Source organism: Anas platyrhynchos, chromosome 9 (genome assembly GCF_047663525.1).
Source record: "Anas platyrhynchos isolate ZD024472 breed Pekin duck chromosome 9, IASCAAS_PekinDuck_T2T, whole genome shotgun sequence".
Lineage (NCBI taxonomy): Eukaryota > Metazoa > Chordata > Aves > Anseriformes > Anatidae > Anas > Anas platyrhynchos.
The window spans coordinates 9217104-9232579 of NC_092595.1; the positions used below are offsets into that span (position 1 = coordinate 9217104).

The 15476-nt window shown below is 68.6% G+C and overlaps 2 protein-coding genes across 2 annotated transcripts; one reads left to right on the forward strand and one right to left on the reverse strand.

Annotated features, from left to right (window-relative positions):
* Window positions 1-6614: 6614 nt before the first annotated feature.
* Window positions 6615-8697, forward strand: POLR2H (RNA polymerase II, I and III subunit H). The gene is made up of 5 exons (XM_038183701.2): window positions 6615-6776; window positions 6904-6987; window positions 7806-7899; window positions 8007-8090; window positions 8195-8697. Exons 1-5 carry the CDS (start codon window positions 6704-6706, stop codon window positions 8310-8312), a joined length of 453 nt encoding a protein of 150 aa, XP_038039629.1. The 5' UTR covers window positions 6615-6703; the 3' UTR covers window positions 8313-8697.
* A 158-nt stretch (window positions 8698-8855) lies between these two features.
* THPO (thrombopoietin) lies at window positions 8856-10885 on the reverse strand. Its single transcript, XM_072042473.1, has 5 exons — window positions 10873-10885; window positions 9919-10046; window positions 9736-9822; window positions 9365-9523; window positions 8856-9282 (listed from the first exon to the last, which is right to left on the reverse strand). Exons 1-5 carry the CDS (start codon window positions 10883-10885, stop codon window positions 9097-9099), a joined length of 573 nt encoding a protein of 190 aa, XP_071898574.1. The 3' UTR covers window positions 8856-9096.
* Window positions 10886-15476: the final 4591 nt, after the last annotated feature.

A 15476-nucleotide genomic window follows, 5' to 3' on the forward strand; every position in this document is an offset into this window, starting at 1 on the left:
TTGCGGCAGAATCGGCAAATTAGGGGAGAAGTGAATGTGTTAAGCCGCGGGTTTCATTTTGGGTCTCCCCCTCCCCAGCCCGCTGCCCGCAGCCGCCTGCACAAAGGGGACGATCTCCCCTTTAATCTCCAACCCTCAGAAGTTGGAGCCTTATGGGGTTGGGTCCCCATCCCATCCCCTGGGTCCCCATCCCACCCCTGGGTCCCCATCCGTCCCCTCCCGAGGGGACAGGGGCAGGCAGAGCCTGGGGGCTGCAGGGAAGGAACCGGCTGCCAATGGGGGCAAATTTGGGGACACCACGGGACCCCTGGGCATCAGAGCCAGGCACTGGGAGGACTGGGGCTGCCCATAATGGGGAGGGTCTGGGGAGAGCAGGGGGAGGACCTGAGGGGCAGAGTTAATATTGAGGACTTCATTAATGCTGGCGAGCACAAGCTGTAAATGCTCATTAATTCCCCGCTCGCTGATGGCTTTTGGAGCTAATTCTGCGCTCCTGGGACCCTCGGCCTCCTCCAGCCCCATCCCCAGGGGGGCAGGGGGCTTGCGGGGGGAGGTCACCCCCCGGGGGTCTCCTGTTTGCAGCCCACCAAACCCTGCGGGTGATGCCCTGGCCCAGCCCCACAGGGAAACACCTGGAACGGGGTGGGCAGGATCCCATTTTGGCACCCCACACCCCCAAAAATGAAGGCAGGGAGGTGGCGGTGATGGGTCCCCAAGCCCGGGGGGCACCGTGCAGCCCCCCCGGGGCCCCCGTAAGAACCTAATTTATGGCAGCCCCCGAAACGCTGCCACGAAGCACGCGGGGCAGCGCGGGGAGCGCAGCTGCTGGAGCAGATCAGCGCCTGATTAATGTTGGGCAACTTGTTATATTGTCAGATAATTATCCCCAAACTGTAGGACTTTTCTGCTAAGTGGCAGCGCTTAATTACGTTTTTAATTACACCGTGATCACCGCAGCCCCTCCGAGCGGGAGGCGGGAGCTGGGGATGCCAGGAGAGGGGGCAGGGGCACGGTGCAGCCCCCAGACCTCTTACAGGGGGGCACCTGGGGGGGGGCAACCCCACTGCAGACCCCTCCCCATACAGCAGCGTGGGGCACCCGGCTGCTGTGTCCCCAGAACGATCGTGGTGAGGTTTTGGGGTGGCTCCCAGTGGGTGTAGGATGAGGGGGGGGAGCTGGGGTGCAGCCCCCTGCTAGGGCTCAGTGTCCCCTGCGCCCCCCCGGCCCCATCCGGCTGGGGGCAGCCCGGGGTCTCACTTCCCCTCGCAGGCAGGCCCGGGTCAGGGGTCAATGCATTTAAAATTCCTCCTGGCTCTTAAACTCCGGAGAGCAACCCGGGTGGGGGGGCCCGGGCTGCGTGGGGAACGCCGGCCCCAGGGGCACGGGGGGGGCTGTGTGTGTGCACGGGGGGGCTGTGTGTGTGTGTGCACGCTGAGGTGTGCGTGCGGGTGTGCAAACAGAGCTGTGCGCACGTGGAGCACGTGGGTGTGAGGCGCAGGGACCCCCCTGGGTGCCCCCACCCTGCACCTCCTGGGACCCTCACCTGGAGCTGGGGGTGCCACCGGGATGGGATCAGGTGCGGGGGGCACCCACGGGACCCCAGCCCTCCGGTGGGGACGGGGACGGGGACGGGCTCTGCTTTATCCCCGGGGCACGGGGGCTGCAGGGGGGTGGCCGCCGCCCCCCCCCCGCCGGACGCCGCAGCGCCGGGAGGAAACGCGGGCGTTATCGCGCCGCTGGCTGCAGCCCTGGCTCGGCCGCGGCCTCTGGCCCCAAATTTCCTGGCGTGACCATCGCAGCGGTGCCGTCCTGGGCTCTGCCTTCACCACCGAGCGGGCAGGAGATGCGGCTTCCTGCTGCCCCACGGGGCTGGGGATGAGGGGAGGGGAGGGGTCCGGCCCCAAAGTCCTGTCCCTGCCCAGTGGAAGGGAAGAGATTTGGGGTTTTGTCCCCTTTGCGCCCCACTCCTGCTTGTTTGCGTGTGTGTGTGGCGAGCATCGGGGCTTGGAGGCACAATTCCCCCCCAAAATCCTTCCCCAAACAGCCCCTCTTAGCGTCTCTGCAGCTGCATGGGGTGCCCCCCGAGAGAGGACTGCATTTCGAGGGAAAAAAATGTAAAAAAAGGTCCCTGTCCCCGCTATCTCAGGAATCCAGAGCGCGCCGGCACGGCCCCGGCCCCATGTCCTGGCCATATTTCATCCCAGACGTCGCCGCTGGCCGCGGACCAGCACCGTGGGGATGGGGATGGAGCGAGGTGATGGGGATGGAGCGAGGCTGCAGCCGGGACGGGGCAGCCCCAAAACGGTGCCGGGGTCTGTATGGGGGTTTGGTGCCGCAGCCACACGAGGCTGGGGGCTTTTTGGGGTCCCTGCGGGCACCCGGTGCCCCCGAGCAGCGGGGTGCAGGCTCGGCCACGTCCCCCCTGCTGCTAATGATGTCTCGCGACCTGCTTGCGAGGAGCGTAAATTATTCAGCTCCTCATCGGGGCAATTAAATTAACTCGGCGGTGCGGGCCATGAATATTTCACGGGGCAGGGGCGGGGGCCGAGCCCCTTCCCAGTGCCCCGGCGGGCGCAGCGAGACCCCACGGGGGGCTGCTGGGAGCACTGGGGGTGCCCCCCCTGTCTGCCCAGGTTCCTTCCAGTGGCTGCTGATGGAGGCCAGGTGCTCGCAGCCCCCCCTGTGTTGTTTTTTTTTTGGGGGGGCACCACCAGGGGCTGTCACCACCCCGGGGACCCCAAGCCCGCTGCCCTCCCCGTGCCCCGGGCTGTGCCAGCCCGCAGCCACCTCCCCGCTGGGACCTCGGTCAGGATTTCTCTTTTCTTTCTTCCCCCGCTCCGAACAATTAATAATTTATCCCGTAATAAAAGAGGAAACGGTTAATGAGATGAAAACAAGCCAGAAACATCTGCTGGGGCGGCTTTCATCGCCAGCCCCGGGCCGCCTGCGCAGGAAGCGGTGGCGGGAGGGGGACGGGGGGTGCCAGGGGGGACACGGCGGCAGCAGGAGGCTGTTCCCCACACCCGGCCTTCCTCACCACGGCCCCCTCCTCCTCCTCCTCCTCCTCCTCCTCCGGTGCTGCTGGCTGCGCCCTGGCAGGAGGGGAGAGCCTGCGGGGACCGGGAGCCAGGGGGGCACCGTGGGGATGGGGACGGGGCCCGTGGGTGCTGTGGGGCCGCTGGGGAGGGATTGGGATCAGGATCGGGGCCGGCCGCTGCTGCTGCTTCTGCTTCCAATTTAGCTGATCCCTGCCCCGATCTCTAATCTGTTTGTCTTCCAAAGCCATTAAGCTAATTCGGAGCCCTCCGAAATCCCCCGGCTCTAATCCCACCCCAGCTCGGCCACTTTTGGGTCAACAGGCCTTGTGTGTGTGTGAGGGGGGGGCAAAACTGGGGTATTTGGGGGCAAAATTGGGGTATTTGGGGGCAAGAAGGGACCCCCCCACGGCTGTGGGTGCAACCCCAGCACCCCCATGGTGTCCCCATCCCTGTGCCACCAGGGCGAGGGGACCCCCGCGGCCCCTTGCCACCCACGGGGGGAGCAGGGGACGGGGTCGTGCTGATAAGGGCCATCGCGGGGACGGGACGGAGCGATGACAGCTGCGGGGAGATGGCCCTGTCCCCCCCCCACCCCGCCGGGCACCGGAGGAGGTGTCGTGGAAAAACAGACGTCAGCGGCGGCCCCAGGAATTTGGGATGGGGACAGGGCCCCCCAGGCCCCATAGATGGGGGGGAGCAGAGACCTGCCAGCTCGGCACCTCCCCATTGTGACACCCGTTTTTTTTTTTTCCCAAAACCTCTTTTTTTTTTTTTGTTTCTTCTGTCACCCATCCACGGGCTCAGCAGGGAGGGGAAGGGGCTAATCCCCTCCTGGGGGGCTAATCCCCACCTGGGGGCCCCTCACCCCTCATTATATGGTGCTAACGAGGGGAGAGGATGGGTGGTGACAGGGGGGGATCTGTCACGACATGCTGACCCCCCCACCCCCCGGCCTCCCTATGCTGCAGACCCTGGCACCCTGCCCCCCCCCCCCTTCCCACCACCACCACCTCCATCATCTCCTCGTTACCTGCATGGCTAATTGGGGGCCCGGTGACAGACAGCCTCATTAACAGCTTAATTTCGGCTCGGGCTCTTCCTGCCCGACCCCAACCCTAGAGGGGGGGGCACCCTGTAGGGGATGGGGACCTTGGGGACACCCCCATGGGGTCAGGCACCCCGGCACACGCGTGGCACACGGGGGGCCCCCTGCCAGCCCCAGAATGGGGACGGGGTCGGTGCCACCCCATGGAGCTGCCACCCTACAGCCGCCCCCCCCGGCCTCTCCCCACGCTTGTTTGCTCGGTAACGGCCCCGCTTCGGCTCCTTTGTGCCCACAGATAACAGCGCCCGCCGCCGCCTCTGAAGCACCGGGGGGGGGAGTGGGGGCACCACCGCCACCACCCCACAGCCCAGGGAGGGCAGGGCTTTGGGATTTGGGGTTTGGGCAGAAATCCGGGCCCCCCAGCCAGCCCCTTGGGATGCCCCGCCACGCTGAGCCCAATTCGGGGCGTCCCGGGTCCCCTCTGTCCCCATTTTGTCCCCTCTGTCCCCGTTTTGTCCCCATTTGGCACACCCAAGGCCCCCACCCCAGCACCCCCAAGCCGTGTCCCCGTCCCCGGTGGAGTTTTCCTACAAATTGGCCCCAAAACGGCTCCCCGGATGGAGGCCTGGCCGCGGTTCAAAGGCGGCAGCGTGTGGTTTATCAGCAGATAACAGCCCAGCGGCCAGCGAGGAGGGGGCTGCACCCCCCCGGGAGCCTGGCACCGCTGGGCCCCCCCAAACCGTGGGGACATCCAGAGGGACCCCCAGCAGGCCCTATATGAACACTGGGATCTTTTGGGGTGCCTCAAGGCAGGGGTCCCCACGCACACGGTGTGCCCGTCCCCATCCACCCCTCATCCCGGGGGGGCGAGGGGCACCCCCCAGGGATGGTTTTGGGGGGGGTCCTCAGGACGGGGACCCCGTGGGTGGCACGGAGGCGAGGGCTGGTGGCGTGGGGCACGGCGCCGGGTGGCGGGAGCTTTGTTTGATCCCAGATAAGGCGGCGACGCCAAGCACCTGGCGGGCACCCGGGTGCCACACGGGGGGGGGGCACCGAGGGTGCTGCCACCCTCCCACCCCCCACCCTGGCGCCACGGGTGCCCAGCCTCGGCTCCGTGTCCCCGTGTCACCCTCCTGGCCACCCACGCCCCCTGGGGACACCCGGGGGGGGCTAAATTTGGGGAGGGGGCTCCGTGGGGGGAGCGGGGGCAGCCCCCATGCGCCCTCCCCACGCACAACCCGAGGGGCGCAGCCCCCCCGGGTTCCCCCCCCAGTGTCCCCCAGCCCCATAGCAGCGTGCCCACGCGTGACCCCGACCCCCGTGGGTCCAGAGGGGGTCTGGGGGGGTCCGGAGGAGCCGTGCCCGGTGCCGGGACCCCCCCCCGGGACCCCCTCCCCGTGCCCGTGGGCGGCGCCGCGCCCCCCCCCAGCTCCGCGCGGTGCCATCCGCGGGCGGGCAGCGCCCCCTGCCGGCCCCCCCAGCCCCCCGGCACCCCCCCGGAGACCCCCCCCCCGCAGTCACACTGCAGCCCCCTGCACCCCCCCCATTGCATCTCCCACCTCAGAAACCCCCCCCCCGAAGTCCCCCTGGAACACCCCCGCCTCCTGCAGCCCCCCTGCAGCCCGCCCATTGCAGCCTCCCCCTCCCGCAGCCCCCCCCCCAGAGCCCCCCTGCAGCTCCCCCTGCCCTCTGCCCCCCTCGCCCCCCCCCCGTTACAGCCCCCTCAGCAGCCCCCTCCCCATTGCAGCCCCTCCATTGTACCCCCCAGAGCCCCCCCTCCATTTCAGTCCCTTTTTACACCCCCCCCCCCATTGCACCCCCCCATTTCAGCCCCCCCATTGCAGCCCCTCGGAGCCCCCCTCCCCGTTTCACCTCCCCCCTTTGCACCCCCCATTGAGCCCCCCACATTACAGCCCCCCCTCCAACCCTCCCCATTGCAGCCCCCGGATCCCTCCCCCCCCATTTCAGCCCCCCCTTACACCTCCTCCATTACACCCCCCTATTACAGCCCCCCCCTTTACTCCCCCTTATTGCAGCCCCCCCATTGCATCCCTCCCATTGTACCCCCCCTGACCCCCCCCATTTCACCCCCCATTGTAGCCCCCCTATTCCAGCCCCCCCTTCACCCTCCCCTATTGCACCCCCCCCATTACATCCCCCCCCCCTTGCAACCCCTTCACTGTAGCCCCCTGGAGCCCCCCCCAGCCCCCCTGAAGCCCCCCTCCCCAATTCCATCCCCCCCATTACCCCCCCTATTACAGCTCCCCCATTCCAGCCCTCCCTGCAACCCCCCCATTACACTCCCCCCTTTCACCCCCTCCATCGCACCCCCCCATTTCAGCCCCCTTCCCCCCCACACCCCCCTGACCCCCCCACACCCCCCAGCCCCCCCCCACCCCTCAGGCCCCAATCTCCCCGAGCCGGGCGGGCACTAGGACCGCGCAGCCACCCTCCTCCCCCCTCCCCCTCCCACCACCACCGCGCAGGCGCAGTGCTCACCCTGCCCTCCCTGAAGCCACTTCCGCCCGGCTGTGGGCGGAAGCGGAAGAGCCGCCATTACCGCCGGGACCGGTGAGGGGAGCGGAGGGGGGGGGGGCACCGGGCCCGGGAGCGCGGCGCCATGGCCGGGATCCTGTTCGAGGACATCTTCGACGTGAAGGACATCGACCCCGAGGGCAAGAAGTTCGACCGAGGTGAGGCGGGGGGGGCACGGGAAACACGGGGGGGAGGGGTCCCGGTACCGGGAGGGGGGGGCCCGGGGGTGGGGGGGGGGTCCCGGGGGGGGTCTCAGGGCCTGTGGTGACCGCGCCGTGCCCGCAGTGTCCCGGCTGCACTGCGAGAGCGAGTCCTTCAAGATGGACCTGATCCTGGACGTCAACATCCAGATCTACCCCGTGGACCTCGGTACGGGGGGGCTGGGGGGGGAATGGGGGGGTTGGGGGGTGGGGGGGGTATTGGGGGGGTGTTGGGTGTTGGGGGGGCTGGGGGAGCGGATGGGGGTGGGGGGGTGCTGTATGGGGAGGGAGGAGGGCAATGGGGGGGTATTATATGGGGGGCACTATATAGGGGGGAAGGATATTGAGGGGGCGCTATATGGGGTGGAGGGGGGCCCTATATGGGAGGGAAGGACACTGGGGGGCATTGTGTTGGGGGGGAGGACACTGGGGGGCATTATATGGGGGGCACTATATAGGGGGGGAAGGAGGGCAATGGGGGGCACTATATGGGGGGAAAGACACTGGGGGGCACTATATGGGGGGTGCTATATGGGTGGGGATGGACACTGGTGGACACTATATGGGGAGGAGGACATTGGTGGCACTATATGGGGGGAAGGACACTATGGGGCGACACTGCATGGGGAGTGGGGGCACCATATGGGGAAGAGCGGGGCGCTAAAGGTTGGGTGGCATTGCATAGGGAGGGGGGGCAACCCTAAGTGGGGTGAGCACACCCCCGCTGCGAACAAGGTGCTGGAGATCTGGGTGCTGCAGGGCCTCCCGTCCCTGCCCAGAGCCCAGCCAGCCCCCCCAGACCCCCTGCCGCATCCCCCAAAAGCAGCTTTCCAGCAGCAGCAGCACCCCCAGCCCTTCCCTAGCCCCTCTGGGTGCCCCTGGGATGCGGGGAAGGGTGGGGGACGCAGGCTGTGCGCCCCCCCCTGCCCCTTGGATCAGGGCACAGGGCACTCACCACTGTCCCTGCCTCCAATCCCGTCCCTACAGGTGACAAATTCCGCCTGGTGATTGCCAGCACCCTGTACGAGGACGGCACGCTGGACGACGGCGAGTACAACCCCACGGACGACCGGCCCTCCAGGTACCGGGGCTGGGGGGCTGAGGGAGGAGAGGGCGTCCCCCTGGGGGATACGTGGAGGAGGATTTGGGGTTTTGGCGCTGCTCTGAGCTCCCCCCATCCTGCTGCAGGGCGGACCAGTTCGAGTACGTGATGTACGGCAAGGTGTACCGCATCGAGGGGGACGAGACCTCCATGGAGGCAGCCACGCGCCTGTGAGTGCCCGGAGCTTTTGGGGGGAGGCAGCGGGGTGTGGGGCTGCAGCTCCTGCGGGTTCCCATCCCCTTCACACCTCTCCTCTCCTCTCTTCCTGCCCCAGCTCTGCCTACGCCTCCTACGGGGGGCTGCTGATGCGGCTGCAGGGAGACGCCAACAACCTGCACGGCTTCGAGGTGGATTCCCGCGTCTACCTGCTGATGAAGAAGCTGGCCTTCTAGGAGAGGCCGCGCCTCGAGGCTTCCCAGGGACATTCTGCCAGCGAGAAAACGGGAGCCCCAGCACCCCAAATCCTGCCCCGGTATCCGTGCTTCCCGGGTGGGTGCAGGAGGAGGCGTTCTCCTTCCTCACCTTGTTGTTTTGGTTTTTTTTATGCCTCCCGGGATTTGTGGTCCCCTCCTGCGCGGGGAGAGGCGCCTGATGCTGGGCACCCCGCAGCCCTGCCTGCTGGTGGTTTCCTCTCATCTCCCTCTTCCTGTGCGTCCCAGGCGGGCTCAGCCCCGGCTGTGCTCAGGGATCTGGCTGCATCGGGGCTGGCCGTCATTTCGGAGCCATCCCATGACGGGCCTGGCTCGTTCTTGATTAAACCAGCACGCGTTTTCTAGGGCTGGCTGAGTTGTGAGGCTGATGGGGAGCGGGTAGTGCGCCTGCACAGGGACCCCGAGCACTTCCAGAGGGTGACGGGGAGCACTGGGATGGCCCCAGAGGGCGCCGTGCTGCTGCTCTCGCTCCTGCAGAGCTGGCGGCTGCCACGGGAGGGAGCCGGGCACAGGGAGACGCCGCAGCGCGTCCCCAGCACCTCCTCTCAGCGAGGCTGCAAGGGGCAGAGGAGGAGGCGCACGCCCCTTTAGAAAAATAAGGGCTTTAATCGCGAGGCGTTCACAGTCCGGTGGGAGCCAGGTGCGTGCAACCAGGGCTGGGTTTGACCCCCTGGGGGGGCACGTTCCTGGGCACCCGGAGCACAGCTCGGCGTCCTGCGGGGTTTTTCTGCCCTCCCCCATCAGTTCAGGCCCCGCGGGGGGGGTCCCTGCCGCCCCCTTGGCCTTGGTTGCACAAATCCTTGGCCAGGTCGTAGAAGAAGAAGCGCAGCTTGCCCTGCAGCAGCCGCTGGTAGGCGAGGAAGATGACGGCCGTGTTCCGCTCCTCGGAGCCTGGGGAGCAGCCCGGCTCCCACGGCTCTTCCTGGGGGGGCTGGAAGGGGACAGAAGGGTCACAAACAGCACGGTGCTCAGCCCCCTGCTGCCCCCCCAGTGCCGGGGGGGTGAGCTCTCACCTCCCAGGTCTTCAGCAGCATGAGGAAGGCCTCGGCGTGGCGGTAGAGCCGATTGAGCTGCCCGGCCCAGCACTCCTGGCTCTCCTGGCTCTGCGCCCCCCTCACAGCACCCAGCAGCAGCATCAGGTTGCAGAGGATCTCGCGCCGCTTGCTCTGGTTCTGGGGAGCAGGCAGGGAGGGAGCGCGCTGACCCTGCTGCCAGGGGGGGCTGGGGGCCCCGCTCTCCATCCCTCGCCCCCCTGCCACCAGGTGCGCCCCCCCCTTCCCTCCCCCAAGCAGCCTCGTGCGGGGTTTTCGGTGCCCTGTGCTTACCCTGGGGTCCTTCTCCAGTCCCACGGGCACCCCAGGACCATCCTCCCAGCCCTCCTCACCGATTTGGTTTTCCACTGCGTCATTTTGACATCCACCAGGGGCAGAGTCACGGGGCAGCTGAGCACCGAGGGAGCTTGGCACTGGTTCTGTCGGGGCAGAGGACGTCAGGGCTGCGGTCTGGGGACAAGAGCTGTGCCCAGCCCTGCCTGGCACCGGGTTTTGGGGCGCGAGGGGCTCCTCACCACTTTCTTCTCCATGTCCTTGGCCTCCTCGATGTACTTGTAGATGAGCCTGTCGTCGCACACCAGCCGCGCCGGGCTGGCACGGCCCTCTTTGACGTGCAGGAGGAAGGACGTGAGGAGGAGCAGCCCTGGGGGAGAAGGGGGCAGCTGGTGGGCACCCGGCCCCCTTGCGCAGCCCTAGCTGCTGCCGCTGGCCCGGGTTGCCCCGTGGGGGGAGGTTTGGGGGCCCCAGGGGGTCGTGGAGCTCTGCCCCACGGAGGGGAGAGGGGCCCCGTGTCCCAGCTCTGCCCCAGCGCTCGGTGCTGGCCGGGGAGAGCCAGGAGTTCCCAGCTGCACAGGAGGAGGGGGAAGGATGTGACAAGTGTTGGGGCTGGCTTTTAGGCTCCGCTCCAGCCTGGGAAGCAGGCAGGGAGCCGAGCTGCATTCCCAGCACCGTCCCTCCTGTCGGGAGTTTGTGCCAGGAGCGGCTCCAGGCATCACGTGCGCTTCGGGGAATCCCTGCCTGCAGCCTCCGGCCACACGCGGCGGCTCCTCACCGCTGGATGCAGCCAAGGGCTCTCCTGCCACGCAGCCTCCCCAGCACTGCCGGCACACCGCTGCCCCTGGCACCCCTCTACCAGGTGTCCCCTGTCCCCTGTGCCATGCTGGTGGCCTCCAAAATCTGCTGTGCACCCACCCGGGGCCCTGCTCCCTGCCTGCCTCAGCACTGCACCTGTCCCCAAAAGCCCTCGGTGTCAGCACAGCCCACTCGAGGCCGGACTCTGCAAGCTGCCCGGGCACTTTGGGGACCAGGTCAGCGCCACCAGACCCCCCCCATGGTATTTTCTTGCTGCCAACGGGTGGCACGAGGGCTGTGCCCAGCTCCTGGGCTGCCAACCGGGGTATCTGGGGCCGTGTGGGCACGGTGCCGAAGCGCTGCCCCTTCCCGCTCACCCCCGCTCGCCCCGCACTCACTGTTCAGCTCCATGCTCGCCTGGGGGCTTCGGCCCTGCATCTTCCACCCTGGGGCCAGCGGCTGCTCCCCAGCTCCCGTCCCCCTTCCATGGAGGGCAGCTGTGGTGCGGGCTCCCCGCGAGCGGCTGGGACGGAGGGGCCGGGCGCCGGGAGCACCCCTCGTGCGGCACGGCACGGCACGGCTCTCCGGCCCGGCCGCCGTGCCGAGGCAGAGTGATTTCCTGTTGTGTCGCTGCTGACCTTCGAGTAAAAGCGCTCCGGGGGCCCCGTGGACGGCTTCCTGCCTCCGGCCGTTTCCTCTCTTGGCTCTGGGACCGGGAAGGGCGTCCCCGGGCGCCCTCGGGGCTCCGTCACCTGCCCCCTGCCCTGGGCCTGAGCGCACCGTGCCGGGATGGCGGGGTTGGGAGCCTCAGCTCGGCCCGTCCTGGGGACGAAGGTGGCCCTGGTACCTGCAGGAGAGATGGTGGCGGTGGCTCTCTTTGCGTGGTGGCCCAAGGGGACGTCGGCCCAGGTGGGTGCCGTTCCCTGCTGAAGCAGCCAGGCACCCAAAAACCCCTCGCTGGCTGCGGGCCTCATCCCTGGCGGTGGGCTCCATCCCCCTGAGGGGCTGAGGGAGGTGGAGATCCCCGGTGGGGCTGCAGCACGCGGGGACCAACACGAGCTGGAGCACGGGGACCTGAGACTTGGCCCTCTGGGTGATTTTTTGGGGAAGAACTGGGTGAAATCCCCACAGGCACCCACGTAACCACGTGCGCGCCCACCACAGCCCCGTGCATGCGCACCTCCCGCGGCACACATCAGGTTGCACACTCGGGTTTTCCCCCATGCACACCGTGCTCACGCAGCCCCCCATGCCCACCCCCACCGTTCGGGACCCTCCCCACACCCTCCTTCCCCCTGCATCTGGTTCGGGGCAGCCTGCTCCCAGCCCCGCTCCACGCGTTCCCAGCCCTGTCCCCGCGGTTCCCGGCAGCTCCTGGCCGGGTGACAGCAGCCAGAGTAAACACCCCGGCCCCGCCGCCTGCCCCCTGCCCCTCTCGGCCTCCCCACCTGGCAGCCCACCTTTTGGGCAGAGCGGGGGGGTCCCGATGGGCTCCGGCAGCCCCACGGCTCCAGGGACGGCGCTGGCTGCACGGCTCAGGCACGGCGGCCGGAGAGCGGAGCGGCGAGCAGCGGGGTCAAGCACCGCTGGGCTTCCCCCGCACGGCCATGCCCCGTCTCTGCGGACGTGACGGGCTGCAAACGCGCCCTGCTGGCACGCTCGGCCCCTGGGCCAGTGCTGGCCACGGTCCTGCTGCTGGTCCTGTACCTGTCCCTGATGTACCCCAGTCCCTGCTGCACCCTGTTCCCCGTTGCACCCCAGTCCCCGTCCCTCTCCGGGTGCAAAGCCATTGGTGATGGTGTGCTGGGGAGCTGCAGTGCCCCGGGGTCAGTGCTTGCCTTCACAATTAGTTAAATGAACCCATCGGGGAGATGGGATAATGGGAGATGGGTGGCTGCTTCTGGGTGCAAACCTCCTGGTTTGGGGTGCGGACACCGGAGCACCCCGAAGTGCCTAAAACTGTCCCTTCGCCCCCAAAATGCTTCTTTTCAGCCAGTTCCTTGCTGCTGGAAGGGGCACTGCTGCTGCTTGCTGCCCCTGCCTGGGGGGCACGGGGGGGACCCCCTGGTGCCGGCGGGGGGGCTCGGGGACGTGCAGCTGGCCGGATCCCAGCGCTGAGTTTCCCACCTCTCCTTACGGGGTGCAAAGTGCCGGCAATCCCGCTGCGGGGGGCAACCGTTCGCACCCACTCCACCAAGGTGCCAGGGGCGGCCGGAGGTGCCAGGTGGCCGGGGTGGGGGTCCCAGGTGGGTGGCACAGCTGCTGCCCCCCCCCCCCCCACCACCAGGCCACCCAGGTGTGCCCGCTGGGCACCCGCAGGATGCCGGGCACGTGGGAAGCAAACCTGGGCTTCCTGGGCAGGGAGGGGGGTCCGAGCCCCCTTTGAAGCCCCCATAAAAGAGCCCAGCATCAAGGGAGGAGAAAGTCAAAGGAACAAAGAGAGCGGCTAATCCCGGCCTGAGCAAACAGCCCCCGTTTGCTCAGGGCCCAGCTGGCCCCGGGGCTGGGGGGAAAGGGCCGGGGACGGGGCTGGGGGCACGGGGGGACGAGGCAGGCAGCACTCTGCATGTGGGCAGGCCCCGTGCCCCCCCAGCCCAGGCAGCTCGGCCCCCTCAGGCCCCGTTTTACATTTGCAAATTGCCAATAAACATCCGTGGGCAAACAGCCCCGTGCCCTCCGCTCCGCTCCCACGCTCGTGGGCGCTGGCGGTGCTGCAAAGGGCCCCGGGATGGGATAACACAGCACGAGGGGGGGGCTGGCACAGATTCCCCCCATTTCCCCGTGCCCACGGGCCCTGCCTGGCACCGCACAGGGGGTGCCCAGCAAGGGGGGGCCGGGACAAACCAGGCAGTGCCCCCCACGAGCATCAGCACTGCCGTGGGCATGCCCTGAGCCATCACCAACACGGCCACGCTCGCCCCGTTGGTGGCCACCGCTGCCCCCGTGCCCCATCCCGCTCCTTGCCCCGCTGCCCCCCGTGCTGGCTGGGCTGGGGTGGGGGGCACCAGGAGGGCACCTCGCCCCCCCCTGCATCCATCCCGCGGGGCGGCGAAGGGGTTAATGCCAGGCGGCCGAGCCGCAGGTGGGCGCAAGAATGAAATTCCTTCTCGCCGTCCTGCGAAGTCTGGGCACAAATATTTGCCTGCATGTCCGGTGGGCGGGTGGGGGGGGGGGGGAGACCACCATCGCTCTGGGAGCGTGCTAATCCCCATGCCAAACAGCCCCCCCCCACACTCCGTGCCCCACACGCCCCCCGCAGGGGTCGCTTTGGGGCAGGGGGAATTTGTGGGGTGGGCGCACAGGGGACGCCGGCACCTTTGGGTGCCCCTGCGGGCAGGGAGCTGCGGGGTGCTGGCTGCGGGCATGGTGCCATGGGCACGGCACGGCCCCACGTGGGTGGGTATTTTGGGGTGTTTTGGGGTGTTTTGGGGTGTCCTGGGCATGCTGCCCGCATCCTGGCCCCCGAGCCGTGCCGGCTGCCGCAGCCGGGAGGGAGGCGAGAAGGGGCAGAGAGCCCCAGCCGTCCCCGCCGTGCCGGGAACACGCAGTCCATAATAAACTCCATGTGTCTGGAGACGAAAAGCAGCCGCTCCCCACCCCGGCATCATGTCCCCCGGCTGCATCCCCCCCGTTACCTGCCGCCCCCAAAACCCCTTCCACCCCCAGCCCCCCCCCCCCCATCCCATCACCACCACCACCACCCCTTGCCTTCGTCTGGGGCGGCCCGGCCCTGCGAGCCGCCTGCCAGTTGTGCAAATATTGCCGGAACGGCTGTAATCCCCGTGTCCAACGTGAATTATGAGATATTTCCACCCATTACGACAGCCCCCCCCACCCCCCCCCCCCGCCCCGCCGCGTGTGTGCAGGGCCGGGGGGGATTAGTCACGGGGCAAGCCGCGTTCGGCGCAGGGCTTCGGGGAGGCCACGGCACCTCGGTGCCCCACGCAGGGCAGGGGGGCTTTTTTGGGGGGAACTGGGGGGCCTCTGAGCCTCTCCGGCTCCTCTCGGGTCTGGGCCCCAAGTTTATGGCACGGGGACGAGGCTGGCGGTGCCAGGGTGCCCGGGAGGCAGAGGGAGGCCGTGGGAAGGGGCTGGGGCGTGCGGTTTTGCCTCGACCCCATCCCTGGGGAGAAGAGGCTCCTTCCTGCCGCCCCGAGCCCGGCTCATGTTCAAAGCCCGGAGCAGACAGCGGCTAATGAGGCCAGACAATAGGGAGCTGCGTGGGGCAGCAGCGCTGGCACGGGCCGCCGCCGCCCCGAAGCCAGGCGCGAGACGGCCCCGCCACCGTGGGGGCAGCGGGGACAGGACGGGACGGGGCAGCACCCACTCCACGCCACCCTCACCGTGGGCAGGGCACGAGCCCACCGAGCCCACCGAGCCCACGGAGCCCACCCAGCATTTTGGGGGGCAGGGGAGCGGTGGCGGTGCTGTTGGGGTGCCCCATCTCCGCCGTGCCAAAGGGGCACCCCAATGCCGTGGGGTCACGGGGCCGGGCACCTGCTGCAGGCGGAGGGGCTGGGGTGGCACAGGGGGCACGGGGGGCACGGGGTGGGTCGGGGGGCACGGGGCTGCCTGCTGCCGGCCGGCCCCGTCCCCATGCAGCTCCAGCTGCCCGCAGCCGGTGGCCCCGTTGGGGCTGTGCCGGCGTCAGGCCCGGCTCCGGAGCGCCTCAGAGCCGCCTTTGTGCAGCGCTCCCAGCACATGTGGGGCACTGGGAGCCAGCTGGGGGCACCGGGACCATTTTCCAGAGCTGCCCCCATCCCACAAGCTCAGACACCCCCGGGGCAGCCACCATCCCTCGGGCTGGGGCACCCCTGGCATTCCTAAGGGCACGCAGGGCTGGGGATGAGCGATGCCCGGGCGAACGGGAGGAGCTGCCTCAGTTTCCCCCATGCCAAGGCCGCAGCTTCCCCGGCTTTCCTTCCTTCCCGGGAAAGGGGAGGGAGCTTCCCCCGCCGCTTCCCCACATCCCCGCGGCCGAGCCAGGAGATTGTGACGAGCT

What these genes read in the sequence shown, in the direction of transcription:
- POLR2H (XM_038183701.2), top strand. Translation starts at nt 6,704, where the DNA reads ATGGCCGGGATCCTGTTCGAGGACATCTTCGACGTGAAGGACATCGAC. An exon ending in GATCTACCCCGTGGACCTCG is followed by an intron (nt 6,988 to 7,805) that starts GTACGGGGGGGC and finishes CCGTCCCTACAG; the next exon opens with GTGACAAATTCCGCCTGGTG. An exon ending in ACGGACGACCGGCCCTCCAG is followed by an intron (nt 7,900 to 8,006) that starts GTACCGGGGCTG and finishes ATCCTGCTGCAG; the next exon opens with GGCGGACCAGTTCGAGTACG.
- THPO (XM_072042473.1), bottom strand. An exon ending in AGGACATGGAGAAGAAAGTG is followed by an intron (nt 9,823 to 9,918) that starts GTGAGGAGCCCC and finishes CTGCCCCGACAG; the next exon opens with AACCAGTGCCAAGCTCCCTC. An exon ending in TGCTGCTGAAGACCTGGGAG is followed by an intron (nt 9,283 to 9,364) that starts GTGAGAGCTCAC and finishes GTCCCCTTCCAG; the next exon opens with CCCCCCCAGGAAGAGCCGTG.